The sequence below is a fragment of the Podarcis tiliguerta genome, assembly GCF_965153285.1.
Source record: "Podarcis tiliguerta genome assembly, chromosome: 17".
NCBI classification, from domain to species: Eukaryota; Metazoa; Chordata; class Lepidosauria; order Squamata; family Lacertidae; genus Podarcis; species Podarcis tiliguerta.
Window position 1 is genome coordinate 34,116,531 of NC_139550.1, and position 23,877 is coordinate 34,140,407.

General features: G+C 47.3%; 1 protein-coding gene across 7 annotated transcripts in view; it reads right to left on the bottom strand.

Moving 5' to 3' along the window:
• The window catches only part of PDE4A (phosphodiesterase 4A), a 367,050-nt gene that overhangs the window by 45,322 nt on the left and 297,851 nt on the right, over window positions 1-23,877 (bottom strand). For 5 of the 7 annotated variants that reach the window (XM_083419843.1, XM_083419841.1, XM_083419842.1 and 2 more), the window contains 5 exons: window positions 14,874-15,059; window positions 13,942-13,978; window positions 12,798-12,871; window positions 11,615-11,664; window positions 9,560-9,672 (listed from right to left, as the gene is read on the bottom strand). In XM_083419843.1, the coding sequence (XP_083275969.1) occupies window positions 9,560-9,672; window positions 11,615-11,664; window positions 12,798-12,871; window positions 13,942-13,978; window positions 14,874-15,059 (460 nt within the window). Of the gene's footprint in view, window positions 1-3,530; window positions 4,314-9,559; window positions 9,673-11,614; window positions 11,665-12,797; window positions 12,872-13,941; window positions 13,979-14,873; window positions 15,060-17,913; window positions 18,277-23,877 lie in introns of those variants that run through there. The other 2 variants (XM_083419845.1, XM_083419847.1) reach the window with 2 other exon arrangements.

Here is a 23,877-nt window from a genome sequence, read left to right on the forward strand (position 1 = left end):
CTACAGGAGCTCACAGCAAGCCGTAGCTGTTGGTGGGTGGGGGTCCTCACTTGACCCCCCCCCCTCCACTGCCTGTGCCACTGCTGCTTAGAGGGTGGAAGTAGAGGGGCCGAAGCAAGGTGGCAATGGGGTCAGTGAGGGGCAAATGTGTCGGCAAAGCCAACCTGGTGCTCCTGCTGGCGTGTCGCTACCAGAGGTCACCACCCACACCTACGAGGAACTGGATGCATAGACCCTGTTCTGAAACAGGCAAGTGGCTTTTTGTGATAAAAGGGGCTCTTTTAAAGATTTTTAGACCTCTTCACTTAAACCTTCAAATTGGAAGCAGAAGGCTTGGACATGTAACCAGAAGTGGGGCTCTTAACAGAGTGCAGAATATAAAGCACCAGACAAGAACTCAGCATTTCCAGCTCTGCTACAGACTCAGTGGCTAGAGCGTCTGCCTTGCATGTAGAAGATCTCAGGTTCAACCCTCGTCATCTCTGGGTAGGGCTGGGAAAGATTCCCTATCTAAAATGCTGTTGCCCGAAAATGATGGAGCAATGTTTGAGTGTAAGTTGTGGTTGTGAGCTTGTGAAATGTCCCGAGAACTAGAGAGAGACGGACAGAAGTATTTCTTTCAGTCTATTGTTGAACGTTTCAGCTACCACAGAACGGCAGGGGACACCTTCACACTTGCCGTCTTAAAAAAACACTGTTTTCCATTTCTTGAAAGAACTGAGCACTGCTGAAACCAGGCCACAAAACATGCCATGCTCTATTGGATTCTGACTTTGGCGTCAAAATCAGCACCAGATCTAAAGGGAGGTTTTGGTTTTTCTTCCTGAGAGTCTGAACCCCTAATCACTGTGACTCAAGAGGAGTGGGAGTCTTTGTTTGGGGGGTGGGATATTCGCCATTAGCAATTCATCTGAAGCAGACAAGAACTGATGCCCAATTAGGCAGGGATGGGGAACCCGTGGCCAGTAGCAGTGTTAGAAATTAGCCAGGCATATTTTGTGACTGGCACAGGTTGAACTGTGACCACATGCAGATCTCTGGTTGCCAGATTGGCAACTGACAACTCCATCTGGCTGGCCTCTCCAGCTTTCTTAAGCAGGTAAGCAGAAGAGCATATTTATTGCATTTATATCCCACCCTTTTCTTCGAGGAGTATATGGTTCCCCCTCTTCCTCAATTTATCCCTACAATGACCCTGTGAGGGAGGATGTGACTGGTGCATTGTCACCCAGTGAGTTTCTTTTTTAAAAAAATAATATTTATTGGAAATTTAAAGTTACAAGAAAAAAGAAGTGAGTTTCACCCAGTGAGTTTCATGTCTGAGTGGGGATTCGAACCCTGATCTCTCAGTTAATAGTCTGACACTCTAACCACTAGACCACACTGGCTTCCTAGAGTTCTGCTATGGGGCAGCTATATGAATTCAGTAGGTAAATAAATATGGGGAAATAAAGATGTGACTTAGGGAAGAATCAGAAATGTTTTCTTTGAAGCTTGAATTTATTTTATTCTGGATTGTTTTAATGTATTGTAAACCACTTTTGAGATTTTTTTTCTTTGAAATATGAAGTGGTATAGAAATGAAATGAATAGCAACAACAACAACAACAAATCCACTCCAAAAAAAGGCACCTAGACATTCTGTTGTGGCAACCGTAACCTAGTTTTAAGGTGCCATTTGGCAATTAGTTTATATACCTGAGTTGCTAACATTGCATCAGTGACAGTGCAGTCCAACAACACCAGGAGGGCTATGGGCTCTTCATCTGGGCATTGGGATCTGGCCACTCTAACAGCATTCCCTGCCACACTGGCTTCATAGAACTGTAAAGTTGGAAGGCAACCCTGAGGGTCATCTAGTCCAACTCCCTGCAACGCAGGGGTCTTTTTGCCTAACGTGGGGCTAGAACCCACAACTCTAAGATCAAGAGTCTCATGCTCTACCGACTGAGATATCCCAGCAGGCTTGTTTACATCAAAGCTCTGTTTGCTCTCCACTATCTTACCTCCTTTCTGCAGCAGCTGCCATGTAAAGACAGTGTGTCAAGAGCAAGGGAAAATGGGAATTAAAAAGGCCCCAGCAAGGGCCAGTATTGGCTCCTGGGTTGTCTGGAGGGCTAGCATTCAAACTGTGGCTTAGCCGTGGACTTGAGCAAGTCCCCTTTTTAGCTTCAGGGGCCCAATGGCCAACCAATAAGAAGTTGACCTACATCAGGTGACGTGTTATGAAGGAGAAACAAAGTGGTGTTTTCTGCCACCACCCATAAAATGGTACACATGTGAAAAGCAGTTTAGCAAACACTTCTGCCCAAGTCTACACATATGCACACGCATACAGATTTCTGGCACGGTGCATTCTCATTCAGAACCACCATCCCAGCAAGGCTTATAGTCACATCCCATGAAAGCACACAATTCCACTGATGACCTTTGGTTCCCCTGAGGTACATGTGCAGGTACTCAAAGCCACATAGCCTCCTTCCTAGACTCAGACACCATTCTTAGGGTGACCTCTACAAAGCACAATGACATTCAACCCCCAAAGACCAACAGCTTTCGTCACGTAAGTGGCTACCTCTCGGAACCTACGCACAAGTCCCTGTGCAAAGTGCACACACTCTATTTCCAAGGCACAAATGCAAGAAAAGACACTGTCTGAAATTCACATCCAGTGAAACTGAGTAAGTTAATCAAGCCAGGGGAAACGAACAGCTTCCATGCACACCAATATTCCTTGTGACCTCTACAAGCACACTTGACACGCAGTCCTGAAAATCCACAATTCTGCAGGGCAAGGCAGTGTTTCTAAAAAGCTGCATAACCTGAAATAAACAAAACTGATACAGAGTCCCGTAAGTGCCTGCAGTTCCACAGACCCACACACTCACAAGGAGGCACCACCCAAAACCCCATGTTCCAGAGACAGGGATGTTCTTCAGGTAGCTGACCATGCCCTGCTCCATTGAGCTGGTCCATGCGACACATATAGACACAGGGCAGGAGACACATGATGTCAGGTCTCTCTTCCAAGGCTGGCAAAATCAGAGCATCAGAGTCTACCAAGGCTGCACATCTCTCTAGCCACGGGGAGAACGGGCAGTGCAGAAGTAGCGACAGCCCTAATGTTGACTTTGTAGGCAGGCAGGAAGGACACAGGCCTCCTCCAATATCTCATGGCAGACACAGTACTCCACGCTCCCAGGACCGGGCTGTTGCAAGCAGCACTCCCAACTAGTCATGCCCATTTCTGACCTTGTCAGCATGCACACTGCATTAGGACCCTTGCAGCATCCAGGCATTTCTCCTGCTACTCTTAGCAACATTATGCAGGCAACAAAGCTTTGGCTACTGGACGTCTCTTGGTCGCCCTCAAACCTGCCTCAGCAAGCCACCCCAGTTGCCCGTGTGGTGGTGGGGTGTCAGATATTGTCCAGATATTGTCCATCTCCCCCACCCCACCTCTACAAAAACACATACTTCCCCCAATTTCATCCCTCCACACCCACCCACCCCAGGTATATCCAGATTACCTGGTCCCACCAGCCAACCAGCCATGGTTTCGCACAGGTCTCACAGAAAAAATCCACTAAGGGCATCTTCCGTTCTCCGCCAGTGGGCGGCAGAGGCTCTCTGGGTTACCCACCGACGTGGTCTTCCCTCTTTCCAGGTGAGCGGCCGATCCGTGGTGCCCCCTTTCCTTGGTGTTGGTAGGAAAGGAAGGGGTTAATCCCACAGAGCTGTTCCTTCCATGAGCGGGTTGGGGCCTGGCATGGCTCTTGCTGGCCAACCCGCTCTGCGCAAGGACCCTCACATCTCTGCTGCTCCTCACTGATGCCCCCACAAGGGGACCGTGGACCGGGGAGATGGGCAAGGCAGGCCAAAGCCTGAGAAAACCCCACCGTCTCTGGCTGTACTGCAGATGAGGAGGGAAATACCCACAGTGCAACGCTGCTGCTCCGGCTACGAGCAAAACACACAGCCCCTCTCTTCGGTGCACGGGAGGGAGAGGCAAGAAAAAAAAAAAAGTCCAGCCGCTCGTGAAGAAGAGAGAGGAGTCACTGCAAAGAGGAACGGTCTCTTCCAGGTGGAGCCGGCTGGAGATTCCCAGCCGCTTCTGGGTACCACATGGCAGCCACCCAGTTAACAAGGCAGGAGCTGCATTGGCAGGAGGCACGTCCTCATCATCTCCTCCCGGGTGCGAGGGCAGCGGTCACCACGGAGACGGTACCTCCTTGCACGGCTCAGCCTCAGCTGCATCCCCAGCTTGGCGTTTGTGTGCAAGTGTGTGCGCGCTCTTCTCTCACTGCAGCACTGGGTAGATGGGAAATGATGTCAGGTGGCGATGAGAGAGAGGCGGCGGCTGGGGGGGTGGGAGGGAGTGGAAGTGAAATGAGGGAAGAGGCGGGGAAGGGGGGAGGTGGTTACCGAAGGAGCACCTCAGAAAGAGCTGGCTAAACAAACCGGGCAAATGACCGACCGGCGAGGGGGAAGGGAGAGGAAGCTCCGGAGCTCTGGGCATCAGAGGAGAAAAGCTTCTGCGGCTCTAGCCTCCCCTGCTTTGCAGCAGCAACAGAGAACGCCTGGCGGGCTTGGCGGAAGACTTCACGGAAGGTGACCGGGTAACCCAGCTCTGCTGGTGGAGGAAACGAGGCAGAAAGGAACACACATGGACTCTCGGAGAGCTGCCTGGCTGCAGTTCCCAGACAGGGGCTGCAAACCGAACAGCAAGATGCTCCTGCTCACAGTGGGATGGGCAGCAGGACTCTGCCCCCTCCCCGCCCACCTTCAGCAGGGGGCAAGGGGCCAGCCAGCTGCCGCCAGTGACCCACCATTCTGCTTTTTCATCCTGATCCGTAGCCACCTCAGTCTGACATTCATGGCTCGCAGCAGTTTTATCTCAAGCTTTGAGAAAGGTGAGGGACTTAAGAAAACTGCCCTGGTGGGGATGGGAGGGGGGAGGAGGGAGGGGAACGCTAAGAGTACCGGGTCCAGTCGCAGCAACAGCCTGTTTTATCAGCTTCTCCACTCTGTCATGTTTGCATTCGCACAACCGTCTAGATCTATTCTGGTTAAGTGTGTCAAAACCTCCTGACAACCAGACTTCTAGCCTTCAATCGTCGCTGGCTTGGTTTTGCTTCCTATATATCTAGGCAGCTGTCCCGGCATTTTTGTGTGTGTGGGAGGGAAGAAATTGCCACGGTATCCCAAGTGCATGAAACACTGCCCTTCCCTTGCAAGCACACCTGGGAATGTGAAGCTGGTGCAGGACCAGGAGACTGCCTGGAGGGCTATTATGGGATAGAAGAAATACCTGCAGGGGTGAATGTGTTCTTGCTCCCCGCTTGCATGCACATATCCCAAGAGCACCCCCCCACCCCCAATACTAGCGGCGGGCATTCTAATTTTTCTGTTCATACACCTGAGCTATGTCTGAGTGCCTTTGCTTTCAGCGTTAGGCCTCCTGCTACCCACAACTCGAGGGCACCCTGCCCTTGGGGCTCCACGTTCCAGACGTGGCAACATAAAAAAACCACAGAGGCAGGACAAGAGGCCCTTCAGAGGGACGCTCTGCTCTTCCTTCTCGCTGTTGGAGCAGGACAATCTGAGCACAAGGATGGGAAGACCCCAACTCAGCCTACACAGAGCCGCTGCCATGCGCCATGAATGCAAAACACAATTCCATACACCCGCTGCCATACAGTGGGCAGAAGGTACACTTTAACTAGGAGCGGCAAACCTGCTCCCCTTTCAGAAAAGGCTGGTCAGAACGTTACCCTGTCCTCAACACCCTCTTTGCTAGCTCTCTCCCTTGCTCTTTTCAGGGGAAAACAACCTCTTATACGGTATCCAGAGCTTTAGGTGAGCAGACTGTGACCCATTTTCAACATAAACCTACCAGCTAGAATAAATGCTGGTTCGCTTAAGCACAGGCATGCATCTCTCTGCGGAATGAGGACGCGGAACCTACAGAGGTTTACTTCCTGAAACATGGCCATTCCAAACATTTTTGCTGCCCCAAGCAATTGCACCGTGGTCTACACGAGGGGCAGCTAGAATTCACTGCAATTTCACAAAAAGAACGCTGGGAAATAACTCTCAGATCGGGGGGGTTGTGAATTGGCACCGCCTGTGCAACACTGTGAGGGATTCTTGGAGCCCACACCTGAAACACTCCTCGCACAAGCTGTGATGGGGAACTTTCCAAAGAGTTGTGACCCCTGCCTAGATGGACATAAGGAGGAGCATTGCCTGAGCAAAGTTGACACTTCAAATGTCAGGCTGGGATGATTACTTGCAAGTAATAATACAGTGGTACCTCGGGTTACATACGCTTCAGGTTACATACGCTTCAGGTTACAGACTCTGCTAACCCAGAAATAGTGCTTCAGGTTAAGAACTTTGCTTCAGGATGAGAACAGAAATCGTGCTCCAGCGGCGCAGCGGGAGACCCCATTAGCTAAAGTGGTGCTTCAGGTTAAGAACAGTAACTGTAATACTTTGCATTTATAGTGCATTTTTGAAATGTTTGAAGGTTTTGCCACGCATTGTCTCTCAGTTGTTCTTGCAACAGTCATATTAAGTTAGGTTACCATTACAGTGGTACCTCAGGTTAAGTACTTAATTCGTTCTGGAGGTCCGTTCTTAACCTGAAACTGTTCTTAACCTGAAGCACCACTTTAGCTAATGGGGCCTCCTGCTGCCGCTGCGCCACCGGAGCACGATTTCTGTTCTCATCCTGAAGCAAAGTTCTTAACCCGAGGTACTATTTCTGGGTTAGCGGAGTCTGTAACCTGAAGCATATGTAACCTGAAGCGTATGTAACCCGAGGTACCACTGTATTATCAACAAACTGGAGACTGAGGCTGAGAAATAGTGGCTCACAGGGTGGTACCCTAACTTGCCATATTAAGCAGTAAGATTGCCAGAGTCCTCTTAATCAGAGAATCCTGTAAGACAGGCCCGTCCAACTCCCAAGAGACTGCGATCTGCTCCCAGTGTACAAAAACTGGCATTGATCTACCAATTGTCATTGAGGATTGACCAGAGTTGTTGAGCTTTTTGGGGGAGAGCAAAGTTGTGCTTTTCTTAAGGGAGAATGACATGCTTTACTCATCTCACACTCCGCAGATAACAAATGCGTGCAGCGCTAAAGCTGATCAGCGTATTCCACATCGCAATGAGAAAACAACAAACTCCAGCCACTAGACGCGACGGAGGGACAGAGCGAGGGGGGCGGAAAAATTAATTCAGAAGTTATTCTAATCCCGCAATCGATAAAGATCCCGTGATCTACCAGGATCACCAGGGGATCTACCTGTTGATCGCGGTTGACCAACTGAACATGTCTGCTATAAGATGAGCCCTACTGGATCAAGCTAAGTACCCATCAAGTCTAGCCTACAAACAGGACACGAGTGCACTGCCACTCTCTCGTTAAGAATACAAGAAGCTGCTGGGTCGAGTTCAGCATCCTCTCTCACAATAGCTGGCCAGATCAGAAGCCTGCAGGCTGGACTTCCACTCTTCCCACTTGCAATGGCTGGCAGCTGGCATTCAGAGTCAGCTGAAGGAGCCCCAGTCTGCAGTTCCGAGAATGGAACTGATTCCAGCAGGCACCTTCTGTGTCAACCTATTTAACTTCTAACTTTTGTTTTAAAGTTAGAAGTTAAATAACAAAGCAGCAGCAACAACACCACAGATGCTCCTCTAGCTCTTTTTCTTATGAAAGAAGCAGTATTGCTGGAAAGCTGAAATTCTGTGTCAGACAGCCAGCTGGAGACCCTCCTCCCTTAGTCTGGCCAGTGGCAACTCTTCAGAAGTCCATGCTGAAGCCTGCTGCACAATGGGGTAAACTGTGGACTCTTGGACCAAACCAGACCTGACTCAAGTGATCTGCTACTAGCATCTCATAAGGTTTTCATTTTGCTAATTACTGCACGACTGCACACTTCAGTCCCAGGGCAACAGTCTGAAGGCACATGAGATCACCAACTTGAAGAACCTCAGCAGGCCTTGGTCCAGTCATTGCTTGGATGAGGGGCTCCATGAGGGAAGAAGGTATGAATGAATGAGACTGTTCTGAAGATGGGAACTGGGAGACTGATACAGGAGAGGGTTTTAACGCTAATCCCCAATGCTATAACACCCCCCCCCCACACACATACACATTAAGGAGCCAGCAGATCCAGTAGGGTTGGGGAGAGAAACACAGATATATGCTGTTCTTGTGTCCCCCATTTCTCACACCCCACATGCGTTCGGCATCCGGTTTGGCCCTTTTTGCAATTAATTCCAGATTGTTCAATTGCAAGCACAAACTTCTTAAGACAGGAAGTGGCAAAGAGAAAGGGAGCGGGGCCTTGGGGAGAACAGGGCTTTGGGAATATATAAAAGGCGCATGACATAGTGGACTTGCTGTAGCTAAACAGGTGGGTTTGGTCAATGCTTGGATGAGAGACTCCCTAGGAATTCTGTGTACCTAATCCGGAGTTTCACAAAAGACAATACGAGATATAGATAAAAGGGAGAGTACACCAACTGCAGCGGCGATTCTCAGGCTGATTATCTCGAAACATAAAGCAAACACACAACTAAACACACACACACCAGACTATGAGCTCACTCATCTGGATTAATCCATTTGTATCTGGAAACGACCACGTTTCTCCTGTAGGATGTATCCTGCAAAGCAGCACCTGTCCATTTCTCAGCGAAGCAGCTCTCCACATTGCATTTCTCTGCCCTGCAAGTCCCCCCAAGTGAGAGTCTCCCGGCCACGAGACACTTCGCAACCCACTTTGATGTAGCACTTCGCAACAGTCTTTAAAACCACACCTGCCCTACTCAGCGAAGACTCAATTAGCAGGAGCAGCATAATAGTTCTTGTGGCCCAGGAAACAAAGAACTAAGCCATGCACAAACCAGAGGCAGAAACCTTTTTGCATGTCAACAGTTGCTAATGTATGATTCCATCTCTCTCCATCCATAGCTACAGCTTTATCATTAATACACTGCCCTGTACAGTACAGATATGAACATCTTAATAAATAAGACTGAAATTTATTACATTGCAATTTTTGTGTGTTTGCTATGTATGTCTGATTTGGCCTGGAGAATACAATAATTCCAGTGGAATTTTTTTTATAAAAAAAATAATCTCATAGTCCTCAGAGAAATTTCTGGAGGGGCTTTGCTGGGACAGAGCTGCTCTTAATCTGCCCCCAGGCAGTATGAACTGTGCTCAACTAGATCAACTGCGGCTGCCAATTTGACCCAAGAGTTTTGCCCTTTTTGTTCCCAAATGCAACCCCATAAAGATGCAGGGCTGAGAGCATTCAGATCCTGGCCCCCAGGGCAGCCAGGCCCCTAAAGCGTTGCAGCAACCAAAAGCAACAGGGGGAAAAGGCATCACTTGCACCACTATTGTGCAAGTGGGCATGGCTGACCAATGGAAACACAGAACAAGGGCACTCCACGCTGCAGCAAAGGGAGGTGCTGGCACCATTCTGGAAGCCAGGGTGACAGCCATAGAACAGGCCAAGCCAGCTCTGAGCCCTACCTTGTTGGATGCCATCTCACTAACAGAGCGGTACGTCTGAATGGTCTCCAGCTGGTCAAGGCACCAGTCTAGCTCTTCCAAGGTCTCTTTGGCCATCTGCTGGTATGTTTCTTCTGCAAGAGAAGTGGGGTAAGAAAACAGACAGTCAGGTTTAAGTGATGGAGAAGCATGAAGTTCACCCTTGGCCAGTTCTGTTCCCCTTGCCTCCCCTGTACAGAGCTTAGGAAACATGTTGCCAAGGGATATCGAGGGCAGGCATAGGATATTGGGATATTCAGGGCAAGCAGCACAGTCCGAGAGAGGTTTTCTTCTTTCTTATTATATTCTTTTAAATAACTGAAGGCCCCAAAGGTCTTAAAACCTATGACCTGCCAGTCATCTATCGGAGCTCACCAGGGGCCTGATAGATTTTCTGTTTTCACTGCCTGCCTGGGACTGCAGAAAATGGGGCTGGGGTGGGGTTGCAAAGCACGAAGCAGGCAGCAGCAGTGGGTCACAACTGGAACAGGCCTGGTTTAAAGAAAAGGGGACCTGTGGAACTCAAGTCGTGTGGCACTGCAGCCAAGTCTGGTTGTGATGGGAGAAAGAAGCAACAAAGGAACCATTTCAAGACAACCACGCTTCCCATTCCACCCATTTCACCCTGCTCCCAAAGAGATGTGAAGCTTAGCGGAAGTATAAGTATGCACAAGACCACCTAAGTGATGTTATGAATGCGCTAATTTACCTAGGAACCAGGGCTGAAGGGAAGGGGGGAACAGGTAGATGAGCCACATACATACAAGGCAGGAATGTAAGGCTGGGCATATGGTTTTGGACTCTAGAAGGGAATTACACGATGCTGTGAAGTTCAAGATGCTGACTGCAGTTCCTTCTGCTACCAGGTAGCAGAAGTGGAAGCTCCAGAAACTTGAGGGAAACACCCCAAATGCACAGTCAATTATAAATGAAACCCTGGATGGTGTTAAAAACCCATCTGATGTTGGCCAAGTGGTGGCACACAGATTGCAAGATGAATTTCTGGCCAAAAGCACAGAGAACCAGTCAATTATCCTGATAACATTGATGGGGCAGCTGAGAGCAGGACTCACCTTAAGCCACCAACCAGGGAGTTCATGGCCAGGCTAATGCAGTCTTGGCCATTAGATGCTACACTCATTCTTTTGCAGTCAGCCTTTCTTGCCATTCCAAGCTCTAAGTATCCTGCTGCTTAGCCCACACCACAACTGGAGGAATTAGGGGGATAAGTGCTGGGGCAATGGGTTATTGTGGCTTTAGATAACATGGCTTTGCCAAGAATATGCTCTTTGATTTAGCAATGGAGGAGTGCTGGGGTCCTCTTACAGTTCAGAACCCAAGCAGCAATGCCAGGTGTTGCAACTTTTTATAGAGGAAGACAAGTCAGGCTGATCATTCCCTTTGGGGCCAAGCTGATGCTCAAGAGGTCAGGGGTGACTGATGGATTTGAAGAATCAGAACAAGCACCTGAGGGTGGCAGCTTTTGCAGGCCATGTGGCACGGGGCTGCTTTTCCTTTTCCTTTCAAGGGTTGCATTGCACTCAGGGAAATTCTGGCCAACCCAAGATTTTCTGGCACTTGTGGCAAAAATTTCAAAGGGTCCCCTCCTTCCCAACTAATTAACACAGGGCACAGGTACTTTGGGAGCTCTCCTGAACAAGCGCCACTGAATTAAGAGGAGCTGTGCTCTTGTGAATTTCAAAGCCATGCAGAGAAGATTCCTGGTGGGAAATGCTCCATGGCTCACATCTGCACAGAGATAGTTGCATGAGTTGGCCACCTCATTGTGCCTCATAGTAAAGGCCACATCTGCACAGAGTGCTCCAATTACCTGTTTCCCCCAGGAGACAAAGCCCCCTTTACTGAATGTGGACCTTTGAGGGGTGATTTATAGGATACATCATGCACGCTGCAGATCTTGGAGAGGATTCATGGATCCCAAAACTTAATGCCAGGCCTATGAGGCTGACTCTGTGTATGTTCCCTTGATTGCTCCACCAGAACCCTCTTAGTACTAGACACTAGGCATCCCATTACCTGAGAGCGTGGCTCTGCAAACAGTTGGCTGGCTGCCCATGGGAGACCTCCTAAGGGGGACAGAAGAGAGAAAAGGATCAGGCACCACTCTTTCTGGCACGTGTCCCTCTACCCCACCCCTCTGGCCACTTGAGACGTCACCTATGCAAGTTTGCAGGCAGCAAATGAACTTGGGAGATACTGTAGGACCCAAAATCCATTCCATCCCACTGAGATGGAAATGTGAGTGGTTTTAAGTGGGGATGTGAAGGGAGCAGCAACCTGATCTCAGTTGATCTCTGAGGGACAAGGCTTCCTACCTCTTTAGTTTAACTGCATGCCTGCTAGGAGGAAGATACAGCTTAGCCTGCTGTACCAGGAGAATAACTGAAGAATCAATTGCCATAAAACTGATGTTATATTGGTAACATTGGTGTTCCCTTAGCAGCTGGGCAGATGGTTATGTGCTTAGTGATATTGGTTTGCATGCATTGTGCACGTCTGAATGAGGCTGGCTTTCATTCTTGCTTTACACTCTATGACTCTGGACTTTGCCTCTGGCATTAATTAAACCCCTACAGTAGTTCTGGGAGGAAGTTCTGAGAGGCAGGCAAGGGAAAAGAAATACAAACAGAGACTTATGTGGAATTACAGCATCTGCTCAGGCTCCAGCTCTTAAGGAACACAAGGGCATCAACTACAAGGGCTGGACTGGGGCACCAAGAAGGTATACCCTACCGCAAAATAAAAGTTGAGTTCCTGGGGGTACAGGCATTTCAAAGTTAAAAACTCCAGGAATAGCCAGAAGCTGATTTAACACCAAACCAGACCTGGTGGGAAGTAGTTCTCACCTCCTCCCAAACTTTGCTGTCCCGGCTCTTCCAGGGGAACACAGCCTCTGAACCTGGAGATTTCATTTGAAATATTTTTACTTGCCCTTTTCTCCATGCATAATCTCAGTGCAGGGTACAGTCAGCTGTAATGTTTGGATGCAACACAGCATTTCCCTCTTTTTCTGTAGTCCCTCCACAAGAGGACTGAGCAAACTAGGTGCAGTCTTTGGAAGTAGGTTGGTGGTGGAAGGGAAAAGATCCAGCTGAGCACAGGAAGTGCCATCTGGCCTGATGCACCAAACGAGAACTAAAATTGCAAACGAGTCACATTTAGGTGTTTCTTGAACACCCCATAACTGGCACACACTTACTTGTTGGATGTTGGCGTAGGAACATTTGCCAGGATGGAGAAATTATTACGTACGCTCCTCAAGCTTGCCAGGACCTATAGGAAGCCAATGGGCAGAGAGCGTTAGGGCTATGAAGCTGCTCTGTGCAGCCAACAGAAGACCCCAGAACAATGAGGGGGTGGGATGAAGAACAAAACTGAGGCTGACTCTCACCAGGAAGTACCAGATGTTAAAAATGTGGGCTGGTAGGGAAGTGCTTTCTGTACCCAAACATGCATGTCTCCTCGTACCGAGAAGTGTGGCAAAAGGATTTCTTCAAATTATGAAGAACTCTTTTAAACTATTTGCACCACAGATATGACAAGGAGCAAAGAAAACTTGGTCTTGCTGCTTTATTTCCTATTCATCATCATAGGTGGACCAGAGAGAGATACAAAATCGAGAGAGTAGCATCCGCTACCCCAGGCCCAGTGTCTGGTTTGATTTGGTCTCTGTTGAAGAGATGAGGGCTTAAACATCTGCACGCAGCAGCCGGGGCATACAATATTAGGCTGCGTATTTGCAACTCAGTATTTTGGCATGTTTTAAAGCTTTCAGAAGTAGGTAAAATAAAATTTACATCCTGCCCCATGTACACCACGAAGTGTGGGAAAGAAAATATGTGCTAATCTCAGTGCCTTTTTTTCCTGGGGGTATTCAACGGTATGCAGTTCCGGCATCCTTTCCCCACTAAATGTTTAAAGTGTGACACTTACTGTAAAAACTTCATGGTGAGTACCAGCACCTTTTTTTCTTAAAAAAGAAGCACTGCTAATCATTGTAACAATAAAGTATTGGATGTTCTTTAAGGAAAATAACAAAGCTCAATGAAATACAAAGTACGAATCAGCATGCAAGAATCTGAATTCACTGAATTCAGCTGAATGTTAAACAAACAAGAAAAAAAGGGGGGGCGAAAAAGATATTGTTGAGCATCACCCCTCCCTGCTTTATTTTTGTTTTGTTTTTGCTTAACCTTCAGCCTGAAAAAATAAAGCTTCAGAGCTTAAGATACTTTTTGATTTGGGGAGCCTAAAGAAGGTATTGTGGCAGGAGTTTTTCAGAGCACACAACTGGGACAACCCAACTTTTCTCACCTAAGCACGCACAGGGACCTGGGACATACCTGGGCAAATGGTGTCACTATCAGGTCTTCAGTATGTCTGTGAAGGATAAAAAACAACACAAGTACAGATGACTTGTGGGGAAGGGATGACAGAGCACAGCAAAACTCAAACCCCACAATCCAAAACTCTCCCTGGCAGAAGGCTTAGATAATGTATAGCAAATGAAATTTCAAGCCTGAGGGATCTTTTTGCAGAGTAGAGGGAGCCATGTACTTTTAATAAGGATGGAGCAAAAGCCTTATTAATGATATTCCAATCTATATTCTGGACATTACTACCAGCCCATCACCATTTTAGAAAACTGGGTAATTTAAAACTTGGCCACTCTTGTTTCTTTTATCCTACCTGTCACAAATCCTGCACAGGCATGCAGATAGGATTTGGTTGCACTCTCTTCAGCTCAGGAGTTAAGTCATTACCCTGGAGGTGAAGGATAGGAGGACCCTGTGCTGCAACAGGCAAATCTTCCATCTGACAAAGGGCTTTTTACCGTTCAACATGTCTCAGAGCTTTCAGCCCTCCTGCTGCAAAGGTACCCGCTTGTGCTCAGGCCTGTGACAACTTGGAACCTAGTCTTGTACAGGGTCAGGCTACTGAGCTACTAGATCAGCAAGACAAGGGACACCCACAGGCCTGCCTGGCGACCCTGCTGCTAACTGTGCTGCTGCAACACAGGGTTATGAGCAGGAGGATAAGAAGCTGCCTTTGATCTATCCATTCAGTACAGTGTACACTGACCGGCGGTGGCTCTCCAAGGTTTCCGATTAGGTAAACCCTACCTGAAGATGCCAAGAGACTGAGCCTGGGTCTGTCTGCATGCAAAGCACAGGCACTGTCACTAAGCCATAGTCCCTCTTCAGTTTGTCTTTTTAGGGTGAGAATAGGCTTGCTCTTGGGCGCGCAGCCCTTCCAAGAACGGAGGAGAACTCACGCTTCACTGGCGATGGACGAATTGCGTGACATGGTCTTTGGAGACATGTCGTAGTCGCTGTCCGAGCGGTACAGGAAGGACTCACGCCTCTGGCTCTGCGGAAAGCTGGGGTGAAGCACCAGGCCTGGGCTGGCCTGGGGATCCAGCGGGCTGCGCCCAGGTGACGGGCCATTCTCCACCTCGAAACTGCAGGAGGAGAAAAGGAAATATGTCAAGGAAGAACAGAAAATGGCCTGCTTGATACGCAAATATGCAAAAGACACACAATCTCCCACAGCTGCCAAAGGGAGATCCCTGCTATTGTAAGGTGGAATTTCCAGACTTGTATATAATTTTTAATTAAATTTTGTTTTACAATTTTAAATACTCATTTTTACATCCTTAAAATATCCACGACTTCTCTTCTTCTATTTTCATGGTTCATTTTACATATCACAAATCCCTGCATATTTTACAGAACCTATACCATTCATTATTCCATTATTCCATCCATCATAACTTATTTACACTGTTGAATTTATCTTAATGCTGCCAGTGTTTTCAGCCGCACACATATATTCAATAAATGTTTTCCAATCTTCTCTAAACGTATGTTCTTCTTGTTCTCTTATTCTATATGCTAAGTCTGCAAGCTGCGCATATTCTGTCAACTTTAGTTGCTACTCTTCTTTGTCTGGGACCTTGCTCCTTTTCCATTTTTGGGCTATGGAATTTCCAGACTTGGCTGCGCCCAGATGCTCTGCTCAGTCTTCCTTCTGTCCATAGAGCAAGATCAGCCTGAGCCTTTTGGGCAGTGATGTCTGTTTCAAAGAACTGCCTCCCCATGGAAGCCCACCAAGCAACTTCACAGCAAGGCTGCAAGTAGGGCTGGGTGATTCAGTGGGCATTTAAACTCTCACTTTCTGAAACAAAATGTGAACCGAAACACAGCTACCCTTCGAAAGTCGCACTTATCCAAATTTTGCAATGCAATTCCAACAAAAGTGCATGCAGAAATCAGGAGAAGTTCATTCAAAAACGCTAAAGAATTTTTATGATGTGTTTTTTAAAAAACAAACAAACAAATTTCTGCAGAAATGTGGATAATTGAATTTAAGATTCGGAAAATGAGACTGACAAGTCCTTCCATCTGTAGCTGCAAGACTATGTAACACTCAGGATGGGCTGATGCATAGCATCTGACTGTTAACACTTTTAAGACTGGTTTCATTTGGACATGGCTGTTTTGCCATTCATATGGCAATTGTTCCCTATCTACAAATATGCTTTTTTTATATATCTTGTAAGCCACCTTGGGTAAATTCCACTGGAAGAGCAGTCCATGCCCAAAAGCTATATGTAAGCAAGTCAGATACAAGCTTGACAGCCTTCTAGAGCACCGTGCAACCCAAACTTGCAGTGAGTTCGCTACAAAGGTGAAAACAATCACATTCCTCATTTCCCTCTTTGGGCCACTTTGTTCATCTAATGGAGTGACAGGGGTGTAGCCCGGATTTTTTTGGGGGGGGGGGGACAGGACTTTTTTTTGGGAGGGGGGAAAAACCTAACTATCTGTGATGCGATTTGTCAGTTAGTTAAGTATCTTTATTTATTTACTTGATGGGGGGGGATTGCCCCCCCCACTACACCCATGTGGAATGAGTAAGCAGTTGACTGTCACAGACTGTGCCACAATGTCAGCCTAGTTTTAGATCCTTAGAATCTTTACTTACTTACTTACTTTTTAATGAAAATTAAAAAGCAAGCTGCTAGCCCTCAGTGGAAATATACTTTTCAAAGCAAGCAGGCCATTGCTTCCAAGTCACATATACAATGGCTTCCATTTCCCATATGGCCAACTCCTTCCCATGTCATCTCTATTTACACTGCCCTACCGAGCTTCTCTCACTATCACATAAAGCTGAGTTTTGCCCCAAACCTTACTCTGCGGAACCTCAAATACCGGGTTTGGCACAGAAGCCGAGCATGGCTCTACAAGACCTGCACCAGTTTTATTGACTCGCTTTCCTTGCTTTGAGGCTACTGAATTTTAGACTTCTCAGTACAGGACTCTGAGTTCCTTGATGAAAAACTGGGCCTTTCAGCCAACACACAGAATAAACAAGTACAGCTTTGACTCTCTTCCTTCCTCATTTCTTAATCACTGCTTGTATCTCCCCCTAGTGGTCAGTACACCACTGTTTTCTATATGTGCTTGAGCTACTCAATCTACTACAATTCAGTTTAGACCAGGGTTTCCCAAACTTGGGTCTCCAGCTGATTTTGGACTACAACTCCCATCATCCCCAGCTAGCAGGACCAGTGGTAAGGGATGATGGGAACTGTAGTCCAAAAACAGCTGGGGACCCAAGTTTGGGAAACTCTGGTTTGGACTGTCTCCCCTTAAGGGACTGGAGATGTTTGCATTAGCAAATAACTGTGCAGAGGTTAAACAGTACCCTCATCCTGTCCAGTGCGAGAAACCCATGTGACTTGAAAGCTGTTGTGGAATGACCATGGCCAGGCCACAATGCAAAAATGCACCTGCAGCCACAGCGGGAACCTTTGGCCCTCCAGATGTTGCTGAGCCACAACTCCCATCATCCCTGATCACTGGCCATGCTTGCTAGGGCTGATGGGAGTTGCAGTCCAGCAACATCTGGAGGGCCAAACAAGTTTGCTAATGCCTCTTGATCCCAACCTGTAGCCCTCTCAAAAACTAAGAACTTCCTCTCATCAATTCTGACCCACCAATTCCTTGATATCCAAGCTTTCCAAGGTCCTTCAATCACTGTTGCTCCTTCTGGCATACCATTACACAGGTCTATTGCCCTCCCTGCCCTCCCAGTCCGAGTTGGTCAACCCACCAACAGACATGAGATACTGGCCTGGTTCACATGTCACATGAACCCAAACCATGGCTTAGCTCAGAGCAGCAGCAGAATGGCCAGAGAGGAAGGCACAAAACAACCGTAACACACATACCGAACAAGTGCAAAATCATTGCCTAGTGGAGTCCCCCCTGCCAAACGTGGTACAGATAACTCACAGCCCAACTAACCTGCGGATGGAAACATGGAGGCTGGGCAGAGCCATGATGTGGTAGTTACGCAGTTTATGGTGCATGCCATGTGGACGCAGGTCGCCCTCCCTGCCGCTGGGGAGGAGGAGGTCTGGGTTTCCTGCTGTCCCGACCCAGATACCTGCAGGAGTCAAGCAGCCTCTTTCCCTCGTCCCGCCCAGAGTCGCTTCAGAGGATGTTGTTGCAATCAAGTTGAGAAATGCAGCCCAGAGTAGTAAGGGGCTGACTCACCACTCTGCAACCAAGACTGGGGCATGAGGAGCCAGGGCTGGAAGGGTCTCCCCCAGCACAACCAAAGAGAAGCTAGAAGTTCGAGAGGGTACAGAGCAGGTCCATCAGACCCTCCCAGAAGGAAAGGGGTTGGAGTTCCTCTTTATTGTGCTTCCAGCCTGTTTTGGTTTTGGTTAAAGATGAGAGAACAGCTCTTCCGGTACGTACACACACACACACACACACACACACACACAAACACACAGCGAGAGAGAGAGAGGTCTCTGCAACTGGATTACCGAGGCAAAGAAAATGTGAACTCCCCCTGAAATTCACTGCTTGCTTGGCCGCAGTGCCTTATTTCAATACATGCAAATTCAGAAGGGTCCTAGGAAATGGAAGAAAACAAAGAAAGCCAAAAATCAAGAGCCCGGTCAGGCTGCAGCGGGTGGGGGAGGGTGTTTCAGATCCATCAAGTGGTAAGCTTACTTTCAAATAGTTCCTCCTTCTGCTATGGACAGTGCACAAGACAAATTTGATAGGTGCACGTCAGTAACAGAAGAACTCAAATCCAAAGGAAAGGGAGAATGAACAGAAGCAACATGCCCAATCCTTGCGGGGTTTACCGTTGCATTATTCTTACACGGTGAATCTATTCAGCTTGCTCGTGGTCAGCATTCGCTGTCCCACATTTGAGACCTTGGCTCAGCCAATCTCAGCTTTGCCTATCTTTCATGCAGATCTTTATTATGAGGATGAAAACAAGAAAAGGAGGCGCACATTCTGCGCTGTGGTCACTGAAGGAAGGTAAGAACACAAGAATTATATCTTATGAATTGTCTTATGAACTTATTTAACAGGATGTTATAGCCAATGTTCATCTCTTATTGTTAACTCTTCTTTGCTTTTTTATTTTTATGTTCTTTATCTTTTTCCTTTTATATTTTTGTGTTTAATTTTGCTGTAATTATTTGTAATGTATATGTAAGACGGTATTTTAAATCAATAAAGACAAATTAAAAAATCTGGGGGGGGATTCGTTTGTTGCATACTGTATTGTCACAACATTTTAATTTGTATGCCACATTGTGAGGGTGGGCCTTAAAAGGTGGGGTGGGGGAATAACCCAAATTATTATAACAAAAATAATAGCATATGGTACCAACATTTGAACATAGAATTGTTGGACTCCAAGTCCCATCAGCCCCAGCCAGATGGCCAATGGTTTGGTATCATGAAGGCTGCACTACAGTACAGCAGCATCTGGCAGGCCCCATGTTAGCTGCTCCAGTCTTAATGCATACCTCAGCATGGACAATCACATGCCATGTGGAAGCAAGCAAGCACGGCAAACGTGTGCATGCGTGAAGTGTTATTTCACAGGCAAGATCATGGCAGAATTAGACATGTGGTATAAACCCCTGAGCCTTGGGCTTACTGATTGGAAGGTTGGCGGTTCGAATCCCCGCAATGGAGTGAGCTCCCGTTGTTCAGTCCCAGCTCCTGCCAACTTAGCAATTCGAAATCACGTCAAAGTGCAAGTAGATAAATAGGTACCACTTCGGTGGAAAAGTAAATGGCGTTTCCGTGCGCTGCTCTGGTTTCGCCAGAAGCGGCTTAGTCATGCTGGCCACATGACCCGGAAAAACTGTCTGCGGACAAACGTCGGCTCCCTCGGCCTATAGAGCGAGATGAGCACTGCAACCCCAAAGTCGTTTGTGACTGGACTTAACTGTCAGGGGTCCTTTACCTTTACCTTTTCGTATAAAATGCATATTCAGTTGCATACAGAGATCTTATTCAGATGTTGTTTTTGTACTCTTAAGTTCTTCTATCAATAATTTTGGAACTTTCATCACTTTGTAACTAAGCCAAGTTTTACTGCCTGTGCAACTTTTCTGACTAATGCATGGAAAAGCACATGACTCTGACCTTTGGAGAGTTTGTAAGTAAACCATTTTTAACTTACCAGATGTGTGATCTTTTTCTATTCCAGAGGAAGAGGGAAACTTTGAAAGGAACTTACAAGGGCATATTTTAAAGGTCCAATAGGCTATATTTCCATGCTTTACTTTGCTGCATATTTTGTAATTTTAAATCTCTGCTTGGGTTCTCTTACCAAATAGTTCTTGTCCCAAACTTGAATCGTGGCACCCAGAGATCCCTATTCTGGCATATCCAGGCCATGTTTTCTAGCTACTGGAATCTCTACCTTTCTGCTCTGTCCTCACTGCAACCTGCTAATTCCAATTTGCTTTTCCTTTGTAAAGCGTTTGCAGTATTCTCTACCCCTACCAAGGGCTTCCTATTTTGAGGACGATCAGCCAGGTTCAGTCCTTAGGGATTTTGCCAGTGCAATGAGAATTCACCATACAATCCGCTGCTCAGGATCCCATGCAACATCTCAGAAGCTGCTAGGGAGACTGGAACCCAGATTATGTGCACCCCAGTAACCTCTTCAGGCCTTTAGACAAAAATATTGTTGTGGGGATTTAAAGGTATTCTGAACCAGGGGCTATGTATGCCAGTGGAAACCAGCAAATTCCTGAATATAAAATACTGGAAAAGACGTAATGGATATGTGTGTGTCTTGACTCCTAAAAAGGATGCTGAAAAATTTAAGGAACATGCAGCTGTGGTGATATCAACTTGATGTTAAAGTCCTATTGGATTCACTTCTGACATATATTCATTGCTCCAACAAAAACCATGCTAAGAAATCATAGAAAGAACCACGAAATCTAGAATCTAACCTAGAATCACAGCAGCTTTGTCCCTCACTTCAGTGCTTGCAATCAAACAGGCCTGGAGTGGATCAGTTGTAAGCAGATGGCAGCCACTAGGAGGCCTCTATTTTCTTACAGAGAGGGCACCTCTGAAGGTTGATCTGTTGGCTTCCTCAGGATTGCTATGCAACCCTAGAGAGGGAGGAAACCCATGCCTTCCATATTGGGCAAAGGTACTGATTCAAGCTAACAGTCAACAATCCAAGCATAAAGCCTCCAATATAGTTTCCATCCAATTCAAACAGTGGAGGACAAGCACGTTGTTCAAAGAACCAAGTAGCATTTCATGAAATTAATGAGTGGTTTAAAATTGAAAATACCCCCCCCCCATCCATCTTAGTATAATCCACTGTGAGCATCTCTAGCATGCCCTGCCTCTGCTCAACGGAGGTGGGGCTGTGGGTGGCCGAGGTGACCTGCAAGACCAAAACACATTATGCAACAATCTGCATAAGCGGATTTGGGTCTCTCCCTGGGCTGAGAGATGATCAAGCCAAAGAAGGTGGAGTGTACGCATTTAAAGCAATCGGCTGCAGGCGTGGGACACTAATGGGTGGAGTTCCCTGCTTCCCATTGCAGTCACGCTGATAAGAAATTTAACCCTAATTTCACAAAGGAACCGAAGTGCAGGAAGAAGAGGTGCACAGATGCGAACTGAGCCCGGGGAGTTTAGATTGTCTTCAAAGGGTAAGGAGTTCTAGGAATGCAGTCTGACGCTTTAAACGTCTGTCTGACTCATGGGCAGATAAGAGGTTCCTAATTGAAGCAAGCCTTTTGTACGACTTGCCTGGAAAAGGATCAAACTGCAGCTCGTGCTTTCCATTCATTCTGTTTGGATTTTCCTTGGAGAACGGAAGAGCTTTGCACAGAGTGTGACAAACTGGCACCGTGCAAGCAGAAGGGTGAGAAAGAAGGTGTGCCTCATTCCAGTGATAGCTCCAGGGGTTGGGTTTTATTTTTTGCGGGGGGGGGGGGAGCGTCTTGGGCAAGGTGCCCTCAGTAGAAACCCCCCCACAGGGGCTCACCTCTTTCATGCTGCTATTGCCAGTGCCAATTTGCTCTCTTCCTTTGGACTCAGTTTGCACTGGTGGCCAAGAGGAATGGGGCAACAGAAGCAGAGGCTGTTGCTCAGCCCCCCGGTGGAGTGGGCACCTTGGCAAGTGCCCAGCAATGGCAACCTCTGGTACTAGCCCAATTTCATTCCACCCAAGAACAGAACTGGTTTTTTAAAAAATTTAAATTAAAAATTCCACAGACACTCTTATTTCATGCCAATCTCCATATAACCATAGAGCACTTTTCTTCTGTTTCGAGCTGTTTGCTTTAACCTTTTGGCAGCAAACGGAGGAGACACACTGCGCAAGGGATTTCTGCTGAAACACACACACACTCACAGCTGTTGTGAGTACGTGCTTTTGTTGCCGACTTAAGTCAGAAATTCCTCTCGGAGAGTGCTAAGGCGCAGATGCCAAGAGCTGCCTACGTCATTCCCACAGGGGAGGAAATGGAAGCAGATAAGACTAAGGAGACACCATGTCAACGTAAGAGCAAAGAAGGTGATGGGGGCCTTATCAGTGCACAGACAGATGAGGGGAAAAGGGCAATAACTTGCACTGGCAAGCAAGTGTCACACCAATGACAACAGGTTACCAGGTGGATGATACTGAGGAAGCATTTTTCTGACACTACACTGTACAGAAGTGTGCAAGGCACACATCACACCCAGGAGACATTGCATTTTTCTCTTCTGGTGCTGAGGACATGTGGGTTTCACACATCAGCCATGGCCAACACTGACTTGGGAAATAATTTTTTCATTCTTTTGTGTCTGAAAATTTATTTATTTATTTTTTAAAAAAACTATTCACCTCCCGCCTTGATTACTGCAATGTACTCAATGTGGGCTACCCTTGAAGATGATCTAGGAAAAGATGCTGCTACCAGATTGCCTGCTGCTTCAGTGTGATGACATATAACACCTATTTTGCAGGATCTAAACTGGCTAAAGGTAAAGGTATCCCTGACCTTTAGGTCCAGCCGCGGATGACTCTGGGGTTGTTGCACTCATCTCGCTTTACTGGCCGAGGGAGCCAACGTTTGTCCACAGCTTCCGGGTCATGTGGACAGCAAGACTAAGCCACTTCTGGCAAACCAGAGCAGCTCACACAAATGCCGTTTACCTTCCCGCCGGAGCGGTACCTATTTATCTACCTGCACTTTGACGTGCTTTCGAACTGCTAGGTGGGCAGGAGCAGGGACCGAGCAATGGGAGCTCACCCCATTGCGGGGATTCGAACCGCCAACCTTCTGATCAGCAAGCCCTAGACTCAGTGATTTAACCCACAGCTCCACCCGCGTCTCTTTCTAAACTATAGGTCTGTTATTAACAACCCCCTGAACAAGGCCCAAACTAGGTACTTGATGGACTGTCAGCCCCAACAGTCAGATTAGATGAGGGGGCTCTTCTTCTTCCACCACTGCGAAATGTCACTTGACGCATGGCGACTCTGGACTGAACAGGGCTTTCTCAAGTCATAGTTGTGCCAACTATGGCACTCCTTCCCCCTGGAAACACTCATGACAAAGACATCACTGATGGGCTTAATCAAAACACAATATTTCTCCAAGGCTCTGAGCGGCTTCATTCATTTTTCTTTGGGGCTTTAGGTCTCTGTGCACTACTGCTGCTATTCTGACCTGTTTTTGACTTCACTGTTATTTTTGTGTTGGACACTACTCTGGGATCACGCTGAGGTGAAAAGCAGTTTATAAATTTTATAAATCAAATAATCGGCAAACATTCTTAAATTTAAAATGATTGTTTGGACAGATTGCTAACGAACGTTGCTTGGCAATCAGAGAAGCAGAAAAGGGGAATTGGGGAAGAGTGCTGTGCCCAGGTGAAAAATGTTAGGGATTAGGAAGCAAATATCTGCTTGTGTTTTGC